General features: G+C 40.9%; 1 protein-coding gene across 1 annotated transcript in view; it reads right to left on the bottom strand.

The window, feature by feature from the left end:
• LOC109298514 (orofacial cleft 1 candidate gene 1 protein homolog) overlaps positions 1 to 15,338 on the bottom strand; it is a 78,985-nt gene extending 63,647 nt beyond the window's left edge. Inside the window, exon 1 of the mRNA XM_019518648.1 lies at positions 15,288 to 15,338. Coding sequence (XP_019374193.1) covers positions 15,288 to 15,338 — 51 coding nt within the window. The remainder of the gene's footprint in view (positions 1 to 15,287) is intronic.
• Positions 15,339 to 22,486: the final 7,148 nt, after the last annotated feature.

A 22,486-nucleotide genomic window follows, 5' to 3' on the forward strand; every position in this document is an offset into this window, starting at 1 on the left:
GGAGACCAAATGAACAAGAATTCAGCCCATAGAAAAGAAATGTCCCCTTATAAGTAGAATCTTAAAAAGCTGCCATTAAAAATGTGGTTGCCTTAAAAATAAGGAGGGATAAATAGTGCAACCTTGAATGAATTACTCATTGACACTAGGGCTGGCCAAAATGCCGAGTTTGGACCTTGCACATCTTCTCAAAACTGACACAGAAATTTTACGAATCAGTGGAGAAATCTAGATCCACATCTTAATTTATGCAAAGTCTAACAGTGTTCATCTTACAGCTCTGGTATAGGTCCACTACTATTCTTATGGAAGTAATTGCTTGCTTCTCCACATGAGCAGCAAAGTTGGATGAATCACAAGAATGGGCTCAGTACTTTACCCTGAAAGGGGACATTATCATGAGTGGCCTAATGAAAAAGTAGTAGGTTATGCTAGTGCTCCTCTTCATTTTGCTCCAGACCCAGCTCATGCTCTATCAAGCAGCTCAGTACATATGACCTAGGATTAAAGAGTTTGTAAGATCTGCCTGTATTATCTTAAAATTGTATTAATGCAGGTAGCCCAGGCAGGTACTCTGGGCAGCTGCAGCAGTAGGGATGAGCACGTACAGATAGAAACAAGCAGCCCGAGCCTGTAGTCGGCCAGGAACTCAGCCTGGCCCAGCCATGTGTGAAGCATTTATACCAAAGTGCTCATAAAAATCAGTATCTTGCCTTCTTAGTTAACAAGTAGAGCTGGCTAGAGAACAACAGTCTTGTTTCACAATAACCCTCAAGTTTTTGAAATTTACTTTTGTTCCACCTCAGAATGAAAACAAAATCATTAGAACATTTGGGTTGCAACTAAACTTCTGGTTTTGGATCAAAAGTCCAAAGGGGCTCACTATTGGATCTATCTGGGGCTCACCCTCCTTCTCTGGAAGTGGTCACTTCCAAAGAAATCTGGAACCAAAGGGTTCCTCAGAAACCCTGCTAAAATTGATACATACTGACAGAACATCAGTGTTTGGTGAAAAAAAAGATTGATTCCACGGGCTCAAGTTATGACGAAGCCATGTTATGTTAACGGGGGAAAATGACTGAATTCTTCATTCCTTCACTTCTCTTCATTAGAAGTCTTGGTTTTTTTCACATATTAAGGAGGGGGGAAATGGTGGAAGCTCTATACTACAATATTGGCAAAAACCAGGAAGGGAATGATAATTCAGCCTACTTATGACTCCTTTTGGATCTCTCTAATCCCAGACAATGTGTATCAGGGTGGAGGAGGGGGGTGGAGGGGAATCTAGTCACTTAAGTTCAGCAAAGATGACCAGTGAAACAACAGTGGGAGCCTCTTCTCCTGTAATTCCTGGTTTATTCTGCTATCATATTGAGATCATATTCTCAAGACTCATTTCAGATCTCATTTTATTTTTTACTGTATCTCTTAAGTAAGAGTTTCACTTCAACCACACTTGTCTGAGATTACTCACATGCATCAAGCTTACCACATGCTTAAGAGTTTGGCTGGTGTAGAGGGGCAAAGCTTCTAGCTGTTTTCTATGGAGAGGCCCTTGAATGTGCAAAGATGTGTTATAAATAGAAGTTTGTCATTGGCTTGCTTGAGACCATGAGTTTCATAGTTCATTGGTTCATCGACTGTAAGGGACCTCGGAAGATCATTGGGTCCAGCCCCCTGCACCAGGCAGGAAAGACAGGTGGGGTCAGGTGACCCCAGCAGGATGACTATCCAGTCTCCACTTGAGGATTTCCAGGGTAGGCGATTGCACCACCTCTGGAGGGAGTTTATTCCATAATCTAGACACCTTACAAGTTGTTAGGGGCTGGAAGGGACCTTACAGATCATCAGGTCCAGCCCCCTGCATCTGTGGGGGAAAATCTTGATAATTTGCAGCTTGGGAGGGTGCTTTCTAAGCTGCCACAAACTCTTACTCAGCAAACCTACCTTATCTGGCTTCTCTTCTGAGCATGTTTTTACCTGGGCTTTTCCACAAAGTAAAACTGCTTTTTCAGGGGAGGAAGTTACATCTGAGTATATAAAAACATAGAGTACAGAAGAATGGCTGGACTTGGGCAATAGTCCTGATGCTTGCAGCTGTGAAATACCAGTAGACTGTACACCAGTAGACCTCCCGCTATCCTACTGTATTAGAAACTTCAGAATTTTTACCTTTCCATAGGCCAAGAGTGACCAACACGAGGCACAGGTGCTGCAAGTGGCACAGGTGGCCTCTGTATGTGGCACACAACAGATTAGGGAGAAGACAGGCAGCACAATGGCAGATAGGCCAGGAACAGAAAGTAAAGCAGTAAACTGGGCCAGAGTGCAGGTAAGGAAACAGAAAGCAGATCAGGCAGAGAGCCTAGGGTCAGGAACAGAAAGCAGAGTGGCAGATCACCAGAGGAAGGGGACTGGAGTGGAGTGACACCTGGGAAGCATTCAGGACTTATTTGTGGCACATCTCCCAAAAAGGTGGGTCTCTGCTGCCGTAGGCCATGTGTTACTGCAGCCACCCTTACTCCTTTTCAATCCCGAGCCACTCATAATCTGTTATTTTTACTATATCTGCTTCTGAATCCAGATATTCCCAAATAATTTGGTCTTTTTCCAACAGTATGAAAGTATCAGCCTTTTCAACAATCCCTAAAATACACAAATTCACTAGAGAGATTTAAATAAGTGAACATCTTTGCATCCTTTACACTATAGTACATTTAGAAATATTAACCATGAACAAAAGTGATTAATAAATTCAGCAGATGAAGAATATCCTCTGTGAATGTACCTGGTAAGTAACTTTGGAAACCTGAAGTCTGAAAACATGGCCTTACCTATTTCTAGTGGACAACATCTCCGACTTCTTCTCACAAGCTGAGTCAGAATTTCTGTCATAAAACCTTATTTTCAGGAAATAAATTTCTATTACTGTCTGAACCATCCATGGAGTTTAGAACTTCTGTGAGAACTTCTATTTCTTGTCTCTGTTTTCAGCTATTGTTTTCAGCTATTATGAAAACACACATGCAAAGAAAATGATTCTGCAAAATTACACAAATATACTCCAGCACTTGAATCTGAAACTCTGATTGCTAGAGCAACATTTTCTATGCATTTCATTACAACATGAAGCTGTGCTTCTTAGTACATGACCTGTGTTATAAAAAGGTTGCTACTGCTATTTTTTAACTATAGGTTAAAATTGTATACTTTTTAAAATCTCTTTGCTGCTAGAATTTAACAAGTATATCAGTGTGTACTGCAAGATGCAAAAAAGACATCTTCAGAAATAATATATCCCACATATCTTCCACTGCAGATATTGATACCGTTGTTAATAGATCAGTGGAGTCTGACTGAAAGCAATGAGACAGAAATCGTACCATATAAGCATTCCCGGAAGGAATACCTCTAGTGTTTCAAAACATACTTCACTTGCCTCTGGCATAAGTTTCTGGATTAGTGTCATATATGTGTCAACATGAAACAGCATAGGCTGTTTGTTTATACATTCTCATTACTCCCCTTTATTTTACTCTATATTCCAGCTGACATTGACTGTATATATCAATATATTCCTCATAGTAAGTGCATTTCTTTGTCACATATCTGTGAATAAGACACAACAGCTGAATAGCAAACAAAGGGAAACTGAGGTAGTCAAGTATATAATATGGAATAAATAAGATTAGTTACGGCAATTTTCATATGTTATTTATCAGAAGCAGAAATAGTAGTTGAGAATTCCATACAAACCAACCACTTAGTGAGTTTCACTTGGTCTGAAGATATATAGCTGAAGTAGTTTATAATTGTACCTTTAGTTTTCACTTCTTAGGCACCTAAAAGTATAGTTGTTCTAGGTGTACATTGAATTATCTGAATATCTTCAATTGGTGACACCTATTTCCTAGTTCTATATACTCCAGTCTCAATACATGACAAATGAAATGTCTCATTCTTGGGTTTGAATCTCTGAATCAAAACTCTCTTTGAAATAAATGCTAAATATTGGTCATGTATCCCACTGCAGAATGGATGTGAGGTAGTCTTCAGACAAAGAATAAATGAATAATGACTTCCAAGGTCAATGCAAAACTCAGACCAAAAGAAATATATTTTGATAAAAGGCCATAATTGTAAAAAGTCTATAAAAATGAGATTCCATATTTTTCCCTTCTCCATAACTTCATTGTCATCTGTTCCATGCCCATAAGGAGCAGATGTGGAGTGAACACAATATTAAAAATTAGGTTCCATCATAAAAATATGCAGTAAGGAAGACTTGACAGTACAGGACACAAAAACTGTGGCACCAAGCTGATCATGCAGTGGGCCATTCCCCTGGGCTCGTGTCTCTCAACTCATCTCTCTAGAGCACAAGGTGTGTGTGCACTTTGAATCATTCTGTATGGTGATACACCAGGGCTGGCAATTATTTTGGGCAGAGGATCACTTACTGAGTTTCGGCAAGCCATCGAGGGCTGCATGACAGGCAGCCCAGGGCAGATTAATATTAATTTTCTAAATTTTTTAGGGGCTCCGTGGGCCAGACAGAATGGCCTGGTGGGCCACATCCAGCCCCTGGGCCACATTTTGCCCACCCCTGTGATACGCTCTGCTCCCATCTCTACAGCTTTTCACCTCTGCAATCCCTTAAGGGAGATGCAGCACTTCCTTCTCCTCACAGACTTTGGAACAACTTACACTATGAAGAACATGGAAGAAGAAATCTCTAGACTCATAGGCAATGCGTGGGGGGGGCTATAGGGGGGCATGTGCCCCCCAAGATTGGCTGCTGCCAAAGCTGTTTCTGTGGATGGTTGCCACCCATACATTTCTCCCCACCCCACTGCCAACATGGTCAGCGGTAGCTGTGGGCAGTCCCCGCTCACCACTCACCACCATGGTGCTGCCCCAGTCATGGGAGGCACCAGTTGTTCATGCCTGTACTCCTCTGAGCACATGGTCTACAGTTATCCTTGACCCTTTCCCCTCTACTTGTTCATGCACACTAGGGTTGAGAGCAGTCTGACTGAGTAACAAGAAGTGAAGTCACCTCTGTGAACAAGATAAGCAAGAAGGCCTCTACACTACTCGAATCTAACAGGACTTACATAGCACATAAGCATTTTCCTGCTCCAGGAAGCAGATAAGCCAGTTCACAACAAGCCTTTTCCCCAAAATACCTTACTAAAAGTCAGTATATTTTGACTGCTTCTTGGCTTTTGTTGGCTTGGGCCACACCCATGCTTCTACCTAAAAACAGTTTTTAATGCCACGTTTCTCACTATTACAGATTACAGTTAAAAAAAGAGTCCATGGATTTTTCTAAATATAAAGCGTATTATTTACTCATTTATGAAACTGCAATGTACAGGACAATTTTGGTTTCATTAAGATATAGCGAATATTATTAACCTCTCCCCCATGTCTAATTTGGATGATGATATAATTATTCACTATTTTGAAAAATATATTGCATGACAAATGCAGTAGGAGGGCTGAAAAGTAAACAGTCTAACCAGCTGCATAATTATACAGGCCCTAATCCTAAAAACATTTAGGTGCTTGTTTTTACTTGTATGAGTAGCTCCAATGAATTTGGCTAGACTGTCCATAGGTGTGAGTGTTTTCAGAGCCACAGTATGGCTATCTATTATCCACATTTTTAAAAAACTATACAACAGAAGGTAGATATGGTTGCTGCCACATTATTTCTGACTATACTCCTCCCCTGCTCCCTTTTTCTGGAAACCAAGGTAGTCACGTTTATGATAGAGACAGACATACAGAGTAAATAATGATAGTTGGGGCAAGTAAAGTTTCATTATTACAGGTGATAAAGTCTGATACAACTGAAGCAGTTTATAATTGTTTCAATTGGTTTTCACTTCATAGGTACATAAAACTACAGCTGTTCAGGGTTGAAGTTAAGACTGCAATACATCTTGAAGACCCAACTCTATGTTGGTGTAAACCCAGTGTTTTCAGTAGGGTTATTTCTCATTTGCACATCTGTAAATATGAGCAGATTCAGTTATTTACTGTTCACCAGAAAAAATATATACCTATATGTTTTATATATATATGTTATATATTATATAGATATCTATCTATATATAGATTAAAATAATCAGTGCTACTTAAAAATATTTCCACCTTTTTCTCCATTTCAAATATTGACTTGAGGCCATATTTTTATATCTTTTGAGCTATACACTCCCAAAAGGATGGGCTTTCTAGAGTGCAAATGCTGATACTGCCATAAATAGAATCAAAATAGGGTACTGTTCTAATAAACTGATAAAAGTTGGCACTTTTCCAAGGCGTGCCTTGAGTCTAAAACATTTGAGAACCACTGCTTTAGCAGGGTGTGACCGCTGGGCTTCAATTAACCATTCTCGAGTGGTTCTTGCCTTGCAGGTAGATGTCAAACACCTGTTGGGATCTTGTCGGTGTTGGAGTAGCTCTCTTCTCTCCGTGTCCCCAACCCCATTCTCGCCTGCCATGATTTGGTGTTCCTTAGTGTAAGGGGTCGGTATGCGGGATACTCCGTGGCCCAGGATCCTTCAGCGGTCACTTCACGGGGCTCTGCCACCCTTGCACCCTGGCCTCACACCACCTTTGGTGCGTCCTTTATCTGCTGGCCTCGTTCCCCAGTCATGGGGTGACACCACCTAACCTGCCCTTAAGCAACCACGACTCCCGGTCCTGGTGCTCACCGGCCAGCTGGGCCCCACAGCTCTCCTCGTCTACTCCCCTCCCTTCAGGGTCCTGAGCTGCAGGTGAGTCCTATTCATTACCCTGTTCTCCGGGACACAGGGCTTTAGAAAATGATAAAGGGAGGGAAAGACAAAGTTATTTTACCCTAACTTATTAAGCACTGGTATTGTATTTAATATCTCATGAGGTCCATTCCAGCCCTAATGTCTATGAAATCTATAGTGCAAGACAAAGGGCCTGATCCAAAGCTCATTGAAGTTAATGGTAGTCTTCTGTTGGCTTCAGTGGATCTTGGTTCATGCTTATAACAGTACTAATGAATTGCCCATCAAGAATGATGGATGAATGGTGACTTTCTTGATGGTGACTTTCCTGATGGTGTTGTGCATGTAACAGTCTTCTCACAGTGGGATTTTCTTGGGACTCATTTGCACAACTTTCTTGATTATGTTGTGTATTTAATTGTCTTCTCACAGCAGCCTCCTCTTGCGATTCATTTGCACAGCGTTCTTGATGGCATTGTGGATCTAATTGTCCTCTCACAGTAGCCTTCTCTTAGGACTCATTTGCACAGCTCTCTTGATGTTGCCTCAAATCCAATCGCCTTCTTCGTGTAGCTTGGTCCTCAGAGCTTAGTCCATCTGTCTGTCCGTAACACTCGTTAAGGGCACTGGGAGCCCGGCATGGCAGAGCCCAGCGTGGCAGAGGGAGGGGCCAGCTATTATCTGTTTATAATAGAATTATTTGTTTGATTCAACATTTTACTGATCTAGGGTAAACATGTCTGTGATGGTTTGGGCCTGCAATGTAACTAGGTTTGCTTCAAACCAGAAAGGTTAATCATGACCATTTCCTCTTTAATTTGCTTTCTTTGCAAGTCAAATATATTATTGGAAAGATCCAGAGTCACACTAGGAGCAACTAACCTAAATATTACAAACAAGAATTTTCATGAAGTCACATTAAAACCATCACAAACTCTTTCTGAGTTCAGGAAGTCTCCCTCCCTCCCCAAACCACCTTTGAGGCTAATGACCAAATTTTAAAATTCCTCCCCAGGAGACCATGAATAGACTAAAGTACACAATACAAAAGAAAAATTTAATTCCTTTGTCACAAGCTTGTGAATCTCCCACATAGCTCCTTCCCAAGCTGTCTAACTGCTGGCACCTCACTCACTAGAACAAATGGTTCTCAACTGTTTTAGATCTGAGGCACCTCTTGGAAAATGACAGCTCTTACTTTTCATTTGCTTTTTTGACTATAGAAAAACAATTCTTCTGTTGCAAAGAACTCAGGAAGATCACAACAGGTCAGAATGTTTTAGCACTATAGATTCCTATTTGAAATGCCTGGGTTTATCTTGTGAATCATGTTTGCACACTTAAGAGTGTTAGCATTGCATGGCAACCTGTAGCACCTTTGAAAGGGTCTCAAGACACCCCAGAGTGCTCCAGTACCCTAGCTGAGCTAAAGGGTTCATTGCACTAAAGGAATCTGAACATCTTATGGTCATGGTATCACACCTCTGATAAATTTATTAGAAAATGGGTGGTGGTCTATAAGGATGATGACTTTGGGGCATTTTGGTACCACACTCTGACAGATTGATTCATCCAACTGCTCTGGAGGTGTACACATTAATAATAAAAGAGTGGGCAACAGGAACAGTAAAGAAAATAATAAACTCTGGCATATCCACACTGTTGATACAAGGGGAAGGAACTCTACAGAGACAGTCTCCCCCCTAACTCCAGTCACAGAGAAAGTACATATCATTGTGCTTGAGTGATGACCCATTTTGTGCAAGATGCTCTAATAGATGTTCTGTAGGATTTGGGATGCGAGGATCAAAAAAGGGAACTGACCATATTCATCTCACTATATTCATCTCAGTCCATAGGTATCCATGGAAGATTCTGGTCTTAAATCAATTTCATTGCCTTCTGAATGCCATCACAGGTTTTAGTTAAGTGGGGAAACCAAGAATATACTGGTTCTTGAAGGCAGAAAGGGACAGCCAATACAGCCTAACTAAACTACCACCATCTACAATGAATGAATTCTTTTGCCGTTGACCTGGAATTGCCTTTTTCTGGAGGCCCTGTAGCCAAGATAGTGAGAGGTGTTGCCCTTTCCCCATAAAACATCATCCCAAACTGCTCACACTAAAAGGGATGATATCCTGAAAATTCTGAAGTGACCTTCAGCTTCTTCTGGCCCTCTACTATATGGGTTTCCCTGTGGTTTACTCCTAAAACAGCACAGGTAATAAAGTATGGAAAAATACTGCATAAACAGTTTAGTATATCCTTTCAGGCCCTGGAACACTATATTCTTGCAAGCTAAATCTTAAAGTATAGCAAATGGGAACTATATTCCAGGTGGCTGCCTATCCCAAGATGAGTGGATAAATTCTTCTCCATTATTCATTTCACTCTCCTGAACACATAAAGGAATGACATTTCAGTATAAAGTTACTGATTTGCCTCTAGGTTAAGTTTAAGCCTTTGCTTAGTCGCTTTAAACATTTTTGTTTTTCCCTAAAGGTGATATGTAAAAGTGGAAAAAAGGGTCTATACCCATATTTTGTACTTTATGATGCATAAGAAAATGTTTGAAAGGTTTCTTTCTTTTTCTTTGCATTTCTTTATTATTTCTTCTTCTATTTTTTCATTTCTTTTAAGCCACATTTTTGCTGGATGGAGAATCAAAGTGATAGTTCAAGAACTATTTCAGCCCTACTTTAAAAGAAGTGAGGCTGTTGAATCTTTCGAAGAATGGTTTCTCTTAAGTGTTTGTTCTTTGTATTCAAGTTAAATAATGTCAACAAAACATAAGGTGTAATAGACTCCATTGCTGCAGCATGCATTGTCTGGATGAATTGTTTCATCCACTGATATGAATGGGATCCCATGAGGACATAGGCGTGCAGTCTAACATTATTTCAAGAATGCAGACTTAGCCTGACCTATAGTTCACCTTTCCACAGAAAATCACTGTGACTTTAATGCTATTTAATTACATCAGCTAAACAATTTTTTTATATCTAAAATAGCTGAGAAAGTGTGACCGGCTTTAAGCTTGATTTTACTTCCTTGGGTGATTTTTCTTTCCTTTTGAACCTGATAAGTCAGTGTCCCTGGTAAGACAATATATATTTCAGGCAACTATTATTAGGGTTGAGTAGCATAGGTATAACCTCTCTGACATCCTCTCCCTGTCTTAAAATACATTGCCAAGAGAGCAATACTAATTAAGGTATTAAATGACAGATTTGGGATTCACTGGATCCCATGCCATTGGATGGAAAGGAAGCACAGCGTGTCTTTAAGGTGGTAATGTTACAATATAAACATTAAAGGAAGTAATCTCCAGTGAATTAATTCCTTTTTTCCTCCCAGTAGTAGTTATACTGACAAAAAAAATGAAGTGACATTGTGATGAATTGGGTCCCAAAAATGTGAAAAATCCCCTTGATCAGCTTACCGGTTGCTCTTTCTACTCTAGTTAAAATATCAGCAAAAGCCTCACTCAAAACTATCAGATACAGTTATATCTACTTTACAGTCTCTAGCACTGAGAAGATCAGTTCAGTGAATGATTCAGCTTAAAAGTAGTAGGATCCAGATTTAGAACAATTCAAATTTAATTTATATAAATTAATAAATCCACACACACACATATATAAGTGAAGTTTAACTTGCTAAATCTGGACTTTTAAGCTGAACTTCAATGAACTGAACTCCTCAGTGTTAGAGACTGTAACATGGATATAACTGTATCTGATCTTTTAAAAATATATCTGATATAAATATATACATTAGGGCTGTGCAAAGCTTCGGTCACCGATTCGATTCAATGGAGATTCACCTCGATTCAGCAGCCGAATCTCCGAATCCAAACTGAATCAGGAGACCCTTTAATCTGAATCAAATCGGAACCCTCCAAATCGATTAAGAGAGATTCAATGATTCAGACATAGACACAGCTTTAAATGTTTTTTCTACATACTTCACGGTATCAGGTGGCTCATGAATGCTGAGATAGTGGGGCAGAGGGAGCGTCCCACGGGGGCGTGGGGGTGGTCCGCAGTGCACTTGGTGGTGGACCCAGAAGTGGACCAGAAGCACTTGGTGGTGGACCCAGAAGTGGACCTGAAGCACTTATGGTCCACTTCTGGATCCACTGCAGAGCATGCAGGGGACCCTCCCCTTGCCCCCTGGCTCAGCGACTTGTGCCTCCTGGGTCTGGGGGTCGCCAAGCCAGTGGGGAGCAGGGGGGTCCACCCCTGAGCACACGGGCCCTCCCCCCATGCTCCTGTGGGATGCTCCATCCACCCCACCATCTCAGTATTCACAATCCGTGCCTGGTACCTCAAGGTATGTAGAAAAAACATTTAAATCTGTGTCTATGTCCAAATCACTGATTCTCCAAATCAGCATCGAATCTTCAGATCAATGGATTGAATCACTGTCCCCCAAATCAGGCGGAATCCAAACCCAAATCAAATATGACCCATTTCACACACCCCTAATATCTATCTATCTATCTATCTATCGATAGATGTATATGCATATAATTATATATTAATTATACATACCATGCTTAGTTCTAGTGGTTCAGAAATATTTCCATTTAAGGAACTATTCAATGAACAGAAGGTATAGAAGGGAGTAATTTTTCCCTTCTATGCCATTAATAATTGTCATTTAAATACTGTCCTGCAGAGGGTTATATGTAGTGCAGCTTGTGAAATTCAAATTGTTCTCTGTCCAAAATCAGGACCAGATTCTTACCCAAGTTGACCATAGCTGAGGAGTTACCTGTATACTGTCCAGGTCTATAACACCTCCCTCTCAACCCTGGGTTCACACTCCTGCTGTGAACTTGCCAAAATGTAAACATGCCAAGCCCCAATATTGAAAGGGTTTGGCTAGCATAGGAGCTTCTGGGCAGGGCCCATCCACTGTGGAGAGTAGCCCTTGGGTTGAAGTACCCTCTCTACTGTGAGACTAGCAGCAAACAGACTTAATGGACATGAGTCACGCCCAATGTCTCAATTTTAGGCCGGAGGGTGGGGTGTCTCAAAATATTTAAGATAAAAATGGGGGTCTGAATGTTCCTAATTTCCAGTGGAGGAAAATATGGAATTTAAAATATACATGTATATATTTCATTCAACTCTTTGTTTTTAATGAACTTGGAGCAAACATGAAAAAAATCTCTTTTCTTCTGAAGTGTTTTCATGAGAGAGAAATATTTTATGCAGCCCTATCCAACCCTGTTGCATGGCATTTCACAAGAAGAAACCCTCACAGTATATTGACATCTGAGTGAAAGCAAGCTAAAAGCACAAATTTCCCTCCTTTCAAAAACACGTAAGGTAATGGCATGAGTCTCAATGTGAAGTTTACACTTCAGACCTTATTCATCAACTAACAAACAGTTTCCTTTGGTGCAAAGATGACAGGAACAGGCTGGTTTTATATCATAGCATGGAAGAATTGCCTCAGTTTGAACTACTAATGCTCAGAGTCTCAATGCTGACAAGCTCGAGGCCCTCAGAGCTGCTGCCTTCACACTGTCTGCAATTGGTGCTACTGCATACTTTCAGGCATTCAGCCCAGGGGCACACGTTGTATCTTAACATGCTAGAGTAAGGAAAACCTATTCCAGTTTCCTAAAATGACAGAACTACAGGTGCAGAAAGTTGCTAACCATTAGCAAATGCTTTACCTAGCACATGGAGACTTGAAAGGAGGTGTGAGGGAATAAAAAAAAATTAGTTCTGGGTGTGAAAAATTGCTCTAACCTTGAATGCTAACTTGGCAAGAAAAGAATACAAAACCCAAGATATAATTTCTTTAGTACAAATACATACACAAAAAAACTCCAATAATAGATGAAGGGTGGAAACCTACATGCCTCCTGTTGATAGGAATGCTTTGGATCTGGCAGGTGTAAATTGTCATGACCCGGTGCATTTTTGACAACTATGCCATTTCATGCAAATAGAGGATACTAGCCTGTATCTGAGATTCTTTTTAAAAGTACAAAGGATGTGATAACACATGTAATTTATGTGAAGCAATAAACTCCAGAGCAGTTTGAGCTGAAATAAACTACTCCCAGGCACCACGTCTATACATGCACCCAGCAATTGGATCCAGGGTGGAGCAGGCCTGGACTGGCAGGGGACATGGGGGGTTAGCCCCAGGCTTTGGGTCACGATGTTGGGCAGCAGAGGGGCTGGCTGGGACATGAGGGTGCTGAAAGTGAGGAGATATGTGACTGGGCAGTAGGCAGGAGACTGGCCCACTGCTGGCTGGGCTGACCAGGTACAATTTATGGCTACAGTCAGAGTCTATGTGTGTGTTTAATCACAGTAAATTATTCCAGCATAAAATAGTACTGTTTCTAACATTACTATCTTACTGCAGCATTAATTAGTTTACTGCAGCCTAATACCATTGCACATGTAGACAGTGATGCTTTACTCCACAGCTAATTAGTCTACACCACAGTAAAGTGCATGTGTAGATGCAACCAGTTTCTCCTAGTATGACTATTTCCTGAAAAACCATAGATATGAAAACGAAGAATTTCTAAATTTTATTCCAGATTAGAACCTTAGAGCCAACTTCTCCTTTATGCCTGCAATGAAACAAATACTTGCATCAATTTTTTGTGGGTCAAGTGTGAATATAAAGTATTTCACTTGAATTCATTCCGACTTCAAGGGAATACCCAAGATGCACAGAGCACAGCATATTTTTAGAAAACAACAACAACTAGGAAACTTGATAAAGAACTCTTTTATCTCCGTATTATTGTCACTGACAGTGAGCTGCTTCGCAAACAATAGTCATCTAATTTGAACTGGTTTGGGAACTGGTCTAACTTGTGCATCTGGCTTTCCAGTAAAACAAAGCAAAACAAAAACGTATTCATGATTTAAGTGTCATTGCTATTTTCTGCCACTTCTGATCCATTATTCCTGATCCATATCTTTGTTTTGCTTGTCTTTGTTGACAGATATGTATCTTGCTGTACCACATGACAAGAAATTTATTCCAACAAATATCAGTCTCATGTAAATTAACATGAAAGAATCATGTTGTGCCATTTCCCCTGGATTGTGCAAGTGCCAGGTAATGCAGGATATGACTCATCCATGAATGTTCTCCAAAGAGGGGAACTGTGAAACTTGCAGCTCATAGGTTTTGCAATTTCAGTTTACCCAAGTATAGCACTCCAAGGTTTCTTTTGTGCTGAGGGACCATGAAGGTATGAAACTGTATCAAGATAACCTGTACCAAAGTGATTTGAATCAGACCCAGAAAACTACTTCTGGATCTTACACCACTCCACCATGCCACCTTAAAATGACTTGGGATCCCTCTTTAATTTTTTTGCTGTCTTCCTGAGGATGGGTGCAGAGGGTCAAGGGGCCTTGTCCACAATTCCATTCCTTTCTCTTTGTAGAGAACCAGTAAATTCACACTTTTTCTTCCCATTTAAGATAACTAGTAACTACTTCCAGCAAACTCCCATCCTCACCTCCAAGAGGGACAGTTGTCAGAACTTTTGGGGAAGGAGACAACATGTCCTCCCTTCATTATGTAGCAGTTCAGTTGGAAACCATACTGTTCTCATTGCCAGTACTCTAATGCCATTTCCTTACTTTCACTTTTGGTCTGAGACACACTCCAAATCAGCATTTCTCAACCTGTGGGTCGCAATCCAAAACTGGATCCCAAGAATATATGAAAGGGTCATGAACAAAATTTAAAAATGGATCAACAAACGTTAAAAATGTATTCTCCTTTAAGGGAGAAAAGTGTGGGAAACCGCAGCTTTTCCCTGCAGGCTGGCAGAGTTCCAACCTGCAAGGACCTCCCCATGCCCCACACATGCACCCCTTACCCCACATACCCACCCCCAGCCCCACACACTGGAGGTGGAGGATAGCAGGTTGGGACTGGCCATTGATGTTTACAAATGGGTCCTGGTACAAAGAAGTTTGAGAACCACTGTTCTAGATTACACTTGGCCTTAGGAAATTGGGGATGTATATTTTCAATTTGAAGATGACAACTAGGCCTCAAACTCAAAAGTAAGGAGTAATTTTGAGGGGTCAGCTTGAAATACCCTAAAGAAATCCCCTACACTTGACAAGGTTTTGTTCCTGCTGCCATTTAGCTCAGCTGTGTCTGTTTCTGTCTCTAAGCCTCAGGAAGGGTACTGTGGTACCTGAAAGCTTGCCTATAAAAGATATCACCCTCAAAAGCTCTTGCCTTTTTCATATCTCCTGAACCATCACAGCAGTAACATTACTTCAACACTACTAACAAAGATCATAAGTTTTAGAAAGTTCAGGGATCCTTTCCTCAAATGGTCTTTCCTATTAAGATGGTTCAAGACTGAAGAAGCCTAGATTTTGTCTCCCCAGTTCATTTTTACTGATGACCTTGAGGTCAACATTTTCTTTGCATACATTCACATTCCACTTGGTTATTTTTGTGGGGGACTTATTTTCCTAACAGGTGAATACATACGTCCATTTCTTTTACTCCATACGAATTCACATTGTTCTCCACTGGATACATTTTGATTATTGTGAAACTGATTCCACTATGACATACATATTTGTCAGATTTAGATAGGGCAATTTGTTAATAAGTTGCTATTCAGTGTAGTACATTTTTATGAGATGTACTTGTGTGTCATATCCTCACCATTCTCAAATGATGCACCGTTTTGCATGTCAAGATTTCTAAGCCACACTAGAGATAAGAAAAATAATGCAATGTCTAAAATAAGCAAGTAAGTCTATTGCTCATTTATTTTGGCTCACTACTAGCCTCCCACCAATGTTCCTCAGGCCTTCATAACTCAAAACATGCTTTCCAAACAGAATTCTCTAGAACCTAAATACCCAAAACAACCCATTTAAAAGATGTCACTGAGAATCCAAATAAGAGAAATAATGGAGATGGGGGAGAAGAAAGCTTGAAACACACACACACACGTACACAGAGGATGAATATACATGCCTACATTAATAAAATAATCTTACATCCAAGGAAAGTCTCACTGATAAGAAACAATTCGTCAAAACACCACGAAAGTGAAGGTAGTTGATTATACTATACCGTTTGCAGCATTTTGCTGATTTGGTCATAAATAGTACATAATGGTACACGGGCCTGTCCCACCCAGCACTATCAACCACATGTTATCAGCACAATGATAGCAATTAGACTTGCTTCTCTAAGAATCAAGTTCTTACAGTGCTGCAGGTAAGCTAATTAGCACTTGACTCTCACTAGCCACCTGGCATGATCATTCTGCAGTGTAGACATGCCCTTATTGATCAGAATTGGTCTGAAATATATTGCTGCATTAGTAAGATGTTTCATCCTTGTCCTGCCCTGACAAATTATTCATACAGAAACATATAATCTGAATTACAACTTTTTCACATATGACAATGACATGGGGAATGGAAAAAACTCAGATAGGAAGAGGACATAGTTCTCCTTAACTACGGAGAACAGAATAGGTCCCCTTAAATCATAATAAACATACAAAGCAATGGATCACCCAAAGGCATGGATGATCAGAAGTATGTCTCTGACCAGAATGTCTTGCTTTTAAAAGAGTTTTAAAAGATAAATAGAGCCTTGTACTTTAGCACTTAAGTCAACCTGTATCTATTGGGAGACTAGGAAGAGAGACAAAGTCTCTCTTATCTACTCAATGTGTGTTTTCTTCCACTGTGGTCTGAAGCAACTTTTGCTGGCCACCATCAGTGCCCAGAACCTAAACACAATGGACATTGGAGTCTGATCCTGTTTTATTTCTCAAGTTCTCTAAAAAGCATGAATAAAATAACGGAAAGCACATCCTTAAAATGCAGACTGATACCTGAAGGTGAATCATTTCTGAAAAATAACCTACATAGACTTTCTCACTCATTGTGAGGAACACCGTGAGAATGAACATCATGAAACAGAAAGCCAGAAGATGACTAAAATCTGGGTGGATGAATTATCACAAGAGTCACCAGGTACAATTCAGTTAAAGTAGACTGTGTTATGAAACTTGGGAAATGAAATCACTGAAACATTAAAACAGGGGTCCTCAACCCCAATCCTCAGGCCAGATCTGGCCCATGACCCCATGTCATCTGGCTTGCAGATCCAGAAATTTAGCAGTGAGACAGCAGTGTAGTGCTCCCCCACCACTACATTTCCAGCCCCATGGGAAGCTATGGACCCTGCAGGTGACTTATCCCAACATGCAGGGACAGGTCGGGTAGTGCCAGGCCCCAGCACCCAATCTCATTGTTGACAGTCTCAAAGGAGAGATCAAGGACTAGTTAGATACAGAGACTAATGGCATTTTTACACGTGCTTCAGGGTGTCAGGGAGGAGGGGGTAGCACTTTAATTAAGGCAGCTGTGAAAGCTGCTCTAATTAAAGTGCTACAGTGTCTTGTGTATCAGCATCACCACACTTCAAAATGGCAGTGAGGATGCTTTAACTAAAGCTCATTGAACAACCTTAAGTTAAAGTGCTTCCACTGTCATTTTGAAGTGTGGGGAAGCTGATACACAAGACACAGAGGCTACAGGAGCATGCTAATTAGCACACTCCAGCAGTCTTGATTAACTGAGTCTGCTCTGATGCATTATAATCACAGCACATCGGAGCAGCCTCCCACATGTCTACAAGCACCCTAAGACTCTGTCTCCTGCCTACACACAAGGTCCCTCCAAGACATGGCTGAACTACACTGATGGTAAACCTTGCTCTACAACACTCTCTCCCTATCTGTACTACATACAATTGGAGATTTTAGTCTTCAGGGTTATCAAACTATCATCTGTTATGACCATTAAGTTTATATTGCTGTGATGCCCACAAAAAGCACTGGCAGTGTTTCAGTAGCTGGTGTACCAAGACCACCGCTGATTTTATTGACCAATACTGTCTCATTGCTTCCTTGTGCTTTCCTGGCTGCCTATACCCATCTGTTTCTTTTTGTCCTATACTTTGATTATAAGACCTGTTAGATGCCTTATAAAAGGGGTAGGCAATGTTTTTTGGCCAGAGTGCTGAAAAAAACACAATGTCTATCTTGGAAGGTGCTGACATGGCAAAGCCTGGAGCAGCTGTTTGCAGCTGGCCTATGGAGCCCTGTCTGCTTGCAGCAGGGTTTGCAGCCTCCCAGCCACCTGCTGGGAACAGCCTGGACTCCATGGCTGGCAGCAGTTGCTTAGAGCCTGGGCTGGTGGTGGTGTGCCAAGCAAAATGGCCTTGCATGCCATGCTCAGCATGTGTGCCAGGGGTTGCTGACCCCTGCCCTATAAAATGACAAGGACCATCTTTTTCATTCTGTTTGTGTAGTGCCCAGCACAAAGGGGCCTTGAACCATGACTAAATAGCTTTTGGATAGTACCACGAAAGAAATGATTAATAATATGTAAAAGAAACTTGGGAAAATTAAAGAAAACTTCAGCTGTGAGTACTGTTTGTGAGATTTTGCTTTTTATTTAATTAGTAGATATACTTTAGCAAAAAAAAAGAAGCAGCAGCAGCAGTCACCTCATGCAATGAATAGTCAAGAGCCTTGAGACCTGCTCAGAATGTAGGGCCTGGGATCTGTCCTGGGTTCTACTCTAGTTCCTTATGGAAAAAGGGGTGGGATTTCACTAACTGTAGAAGCAGTTTAGCTGGCTCCTATGCCAAATCCCCTCCACCTGTCAATACAGGAGGTATGTCATAGTAATCCCAAGTTGGTCTGCCAGCTGGTCATAGGGCTGTTCTGAACCATTCTGGCCTGGATCAGACAACTGCAAATAACTTCTTGGATACACCCAATAACTACTAAAGATTGATGCTGGGATTCCCCCCACCCCGCCCAAAAAAACCCTACTACCACCTTCCCTTGGGCAAAGCTGTACAATGAAGGAGTCATAATCCATGATTCATGTACCTATGTCATTTTCTTAAAACTATGATAAGAACATTTATTTTACAATTGCAGATATGAAAACTATCTACTTAGTTGCAGAATTTTGTCAGGCCTTGGCAATATGTAAACTGAATTATCCCAGTTGAATAATTCACTACACTACTGAAAGGAGATAAAATAAACATTTTGACTGAAACTATAGAGATAGTTCTACCTACACATGTAACAAGGGACAGAACTTGCTTACTTTAATGTTCTGGACAAATATAAAGATCAACATATTTAAACAATACATATAATTACTTTATATCAGTACCTTTGCTAAATTATGATGAGACTTAGGAAAGTGGTAAGGAAAGGGAATGTTATTTCCCAATGCCTGAAAATTATTCATCTTCTGTGCCAAACAGGTAAGCACACAAGGTAGTGACTCACTCTTCTTTGACATTAAAAGATTCTAGCAGGGTCAAGTATTTGTTTTATACCATCTCTTAATGGCACGTTAATTTAATTATTGCCATGAGGGCATTAGCCAGAAATTAAAGTGACAATCTCTAAGCACCAAACAAACCCATGCCATTCTTTTGTATACAAGTCTATTTAAAACTGCTATCAAAACATTAAACAATAATAGTATTGATGTTTAATATGCCTTATAGAAAACTCTATCTTACCTTCTCAGTTCCTGGCCTTCCTCTTTTTGAAACTGTATCCCCGTCCTAGTCTCTATGGCAATGGTGACGTATAGGTTCCACTGATGAGAGGATTCTTGGCACATTCAACAGGTGCAAGAATGGCCTGTCATCGTGAGAAGCCTCTCTAGTCTTAGGTTTCTCTGTGAGCTCAGAGGGATGTACACATCTTTCTCAGGGACTGGAGCTGGACACAAATAAGAAAATCATGCTACATTTCCTTTCAGTGTCTGGGAAATAAAGGAAAAAGTAATAGCTCTTACGGAATCATCACAGAATGTAACTGGGTCACAACCAAGATGAATTAATTGTAGCTAATTTCTCCTGAAGTACTTTTAACACAGGGAAGATATGTACACAAGATTGTAAGGCACCTGATAAACATGATGGCCATAATTCCTGGAACATGTATCCACCTGGTTTGAGAAACAAGCAGTGACAGAAAGATATCTCGACTCCAATGGAGACAGAAGTAATAGGAGAGATTTTATCAAGTGTTAACTGAGAAGTAGCAGGTGTGCAGTGTGGAACTGCTGCTTTCCAGACAGGGGAAGCTATGGGGGGTGCCTATGGTGACTTTCTCTTCTTAGGAAAGATTTCTGAGAATCACTCAGATATAAAACATTAGTAATGGAATGCAGTAATAGACCTATCTAGCAGCATAAGTCTCAAGTATATATACATTATACTGCACCTCCCTGTAGCAGTTTGCAGTACAGGACATACAGTTTCTACCATTGCCTGCCCTCTCTTGCAGTCCCCAAAAAATGATAGAGGGAATAAGCTTGCTCTCTGGTCACAGGTCTATAGGCAAAAGCTGCTGAGTCAGCACAGTCACCAGATGTCCTGGATAATGGATATACTTGCTTTCAGATCAGCTCCCCACCCCTTCATGTTTTATTGGCCCATTATGAATTTCCAACTAAAGGAGAGTTTTGGCCTCTTTTTGTTACTGCAACCTCATTCTCTGGATCAGACTATGCTAAGATACCTCAAGTAGGTCAAGCCCCAGGTTACCCTGCCCTTTAAATTTAAACAGAGATGTGTGGTGCAGTGCTGTGATAAGCTCATTTCTGATTTCATTCAAATAAAGCAAGCCATTAAAATTGAAAATTAGAGTCACTCCGGGGTCAATCATTGTCAGCATTTTCAACACTATTTGAGCTGGGACCTTCCCAGTGCTCCTCAGCTGTGCACTTTTGTAACCAACTGACCAATACATCTCATTGCCACAAAGGCAATGAGACCCATCAACAGAGAAGTCGATGATTTATTTCATAGTAAAAGGGCATGTCTACACGGTTAATTCACTCTGTGACGCAGCTGCACTCTGCAGGTTGCTTCCTAAACCTGGAGCAGTGTAACTATGTCCACACAGCGTTTCTTCAGATGAGCTTATTAGCCCCACTGAATACCTTGTGTTAACTGACCTACTTGCAGTGTTGCTGGACACAGCTGACCAAAATTGATAACTGATTGATTCAAGACCATCCAGATTTAATCTTTAGAATATGAACATTTGATTAATGTCTTAGGAAAAGGCTAGAAGAGAACGTCCTTTATCTAGATTTGGGTTTAAGAAACATCAAGTAACCCATACAGACAGGCCTTTGCACCTGCATGATGTCCCATACACTCTATGATAGCAGGATTGCTATGCAACAAGATGCATTCCTCTATCCTTTCACATCTGTCAGTTGTTTCATGTAGATGCTTCACAATAATAATGCTAATGTTTGCAAGGTGTCATACATGCATGAGATCTTCAAGACAGATCTAAACCAACAGAACAGAGTCCAGGAGAGCAACAAAAACAGTCAAACTGATAAAAAGCATGACCCATCCGATTGGTTGTTTAGTCTAGAAAGACAAAAGGGACACATGATAACAGTTCCTAAATATGTAAAAGGTTGTTACAAAGAGACAAATTTTAAACTGTTTTCCATTTCCAGTAGGAATAGGACAGGAAGTAATGAGTTTAATTTGCAACAAAGGAGATTTAGGTTAGACATTAGGACAAACTTTCTAATTGTCAAGATAGTAAAGATGTTGAATAGGCATCTGGAGTTTCCTTCTAGCCCTCCTTTTTCCTTGAGAAAAGAAGTTTAACTTTTAGAATTCTCTCTCACACACAAATAAATTATTAGCCCCTGGTCTACCAATACAGAAGCAAAACTACAAAGAATTTTTAGAGGTGGTCCCACTGGGGTTTTTTTTTTGGTTTGGTTGTTAGGGGGTGGACAGGGCTTTTTGTTTTGTTCTGTTTTTGTTGCTCTCATGCTTTTAAACTCCTAATGATGACTTTTTAACATATTCCTTATGGAAAACACATAATAGTAATTAAAATAGTTTTTCAATCTATAATTACGAGTTCATGAGCTTTTAGGCAGGCTATTCACAGCAAACACTGTATTATCCCAGGCATGCAAGACGAAAGAAGAATGCAAAGGATATGTAACTAAGCTACAACTTCATTAACTCACAGGAAGGTACCAGCAACAACTTGTACAGTGCAGGTCATTATGCCATCCATCGTTCCCATCTGATATAGGACTGTCATCAAGCCTCTGCACCTCGTCTTAGCCCACTGTTGCAGCATCACTGTCCTCTCCTCCTGTGGAAGGATTAAAGGGCTAGAAAAAAGGAAGAATCTTTACTCCATCAGGCACTGGAAGGCTCATATCTTTCCTGTATTCTATTAGAGAGACCTTTCCCTACCCCACCTTCCAGCACCTTCCAGTTTATCAGGAAACAAGAACTGCAAGGGTGCATCCAAATGAGCATGCATGTGCCTCTTGCCCTGTCTCAAACCCCTGGATAGGGGTCTAAAAAAAAAATGGAGTTAAAAAAAGCAGGGCAGGGCACGCTCGACTGTGCCCTGAGGCAACCAGAGGCTGGGTCCTCCACAGAGACACTCTGGATGCCAGAGCGCCTCTGTGGTTGGCCCCTCACCCTGGTGCTGAAGCATGCAGTCTGCCAGGCAGCGTGCTACAGCACCAGGGCTCCAGCTGGTAGGTAAGGGGTCGGGGGGGCACTGGAGAAGGGGGGAGGGGACTATGGGGGGGGCCCAGCCCAGCCCCACC

Source organism: Gavialis gangeticus, unplaced genomic scaffold (genome assembly GCF_001723915.1).
Source record: "Gavialis gangeticus isolate Ggan-Ray unplaced genomic scaffold, GavGan_comp1, whole genome shotgun sequence".
Taxonomy (NCBI): domain Eukaryota; kingdom Metazoa; phylum Chordata; order Crocodylia; family Gavialidae; genus Gavialis; species Gavialis gangeticus.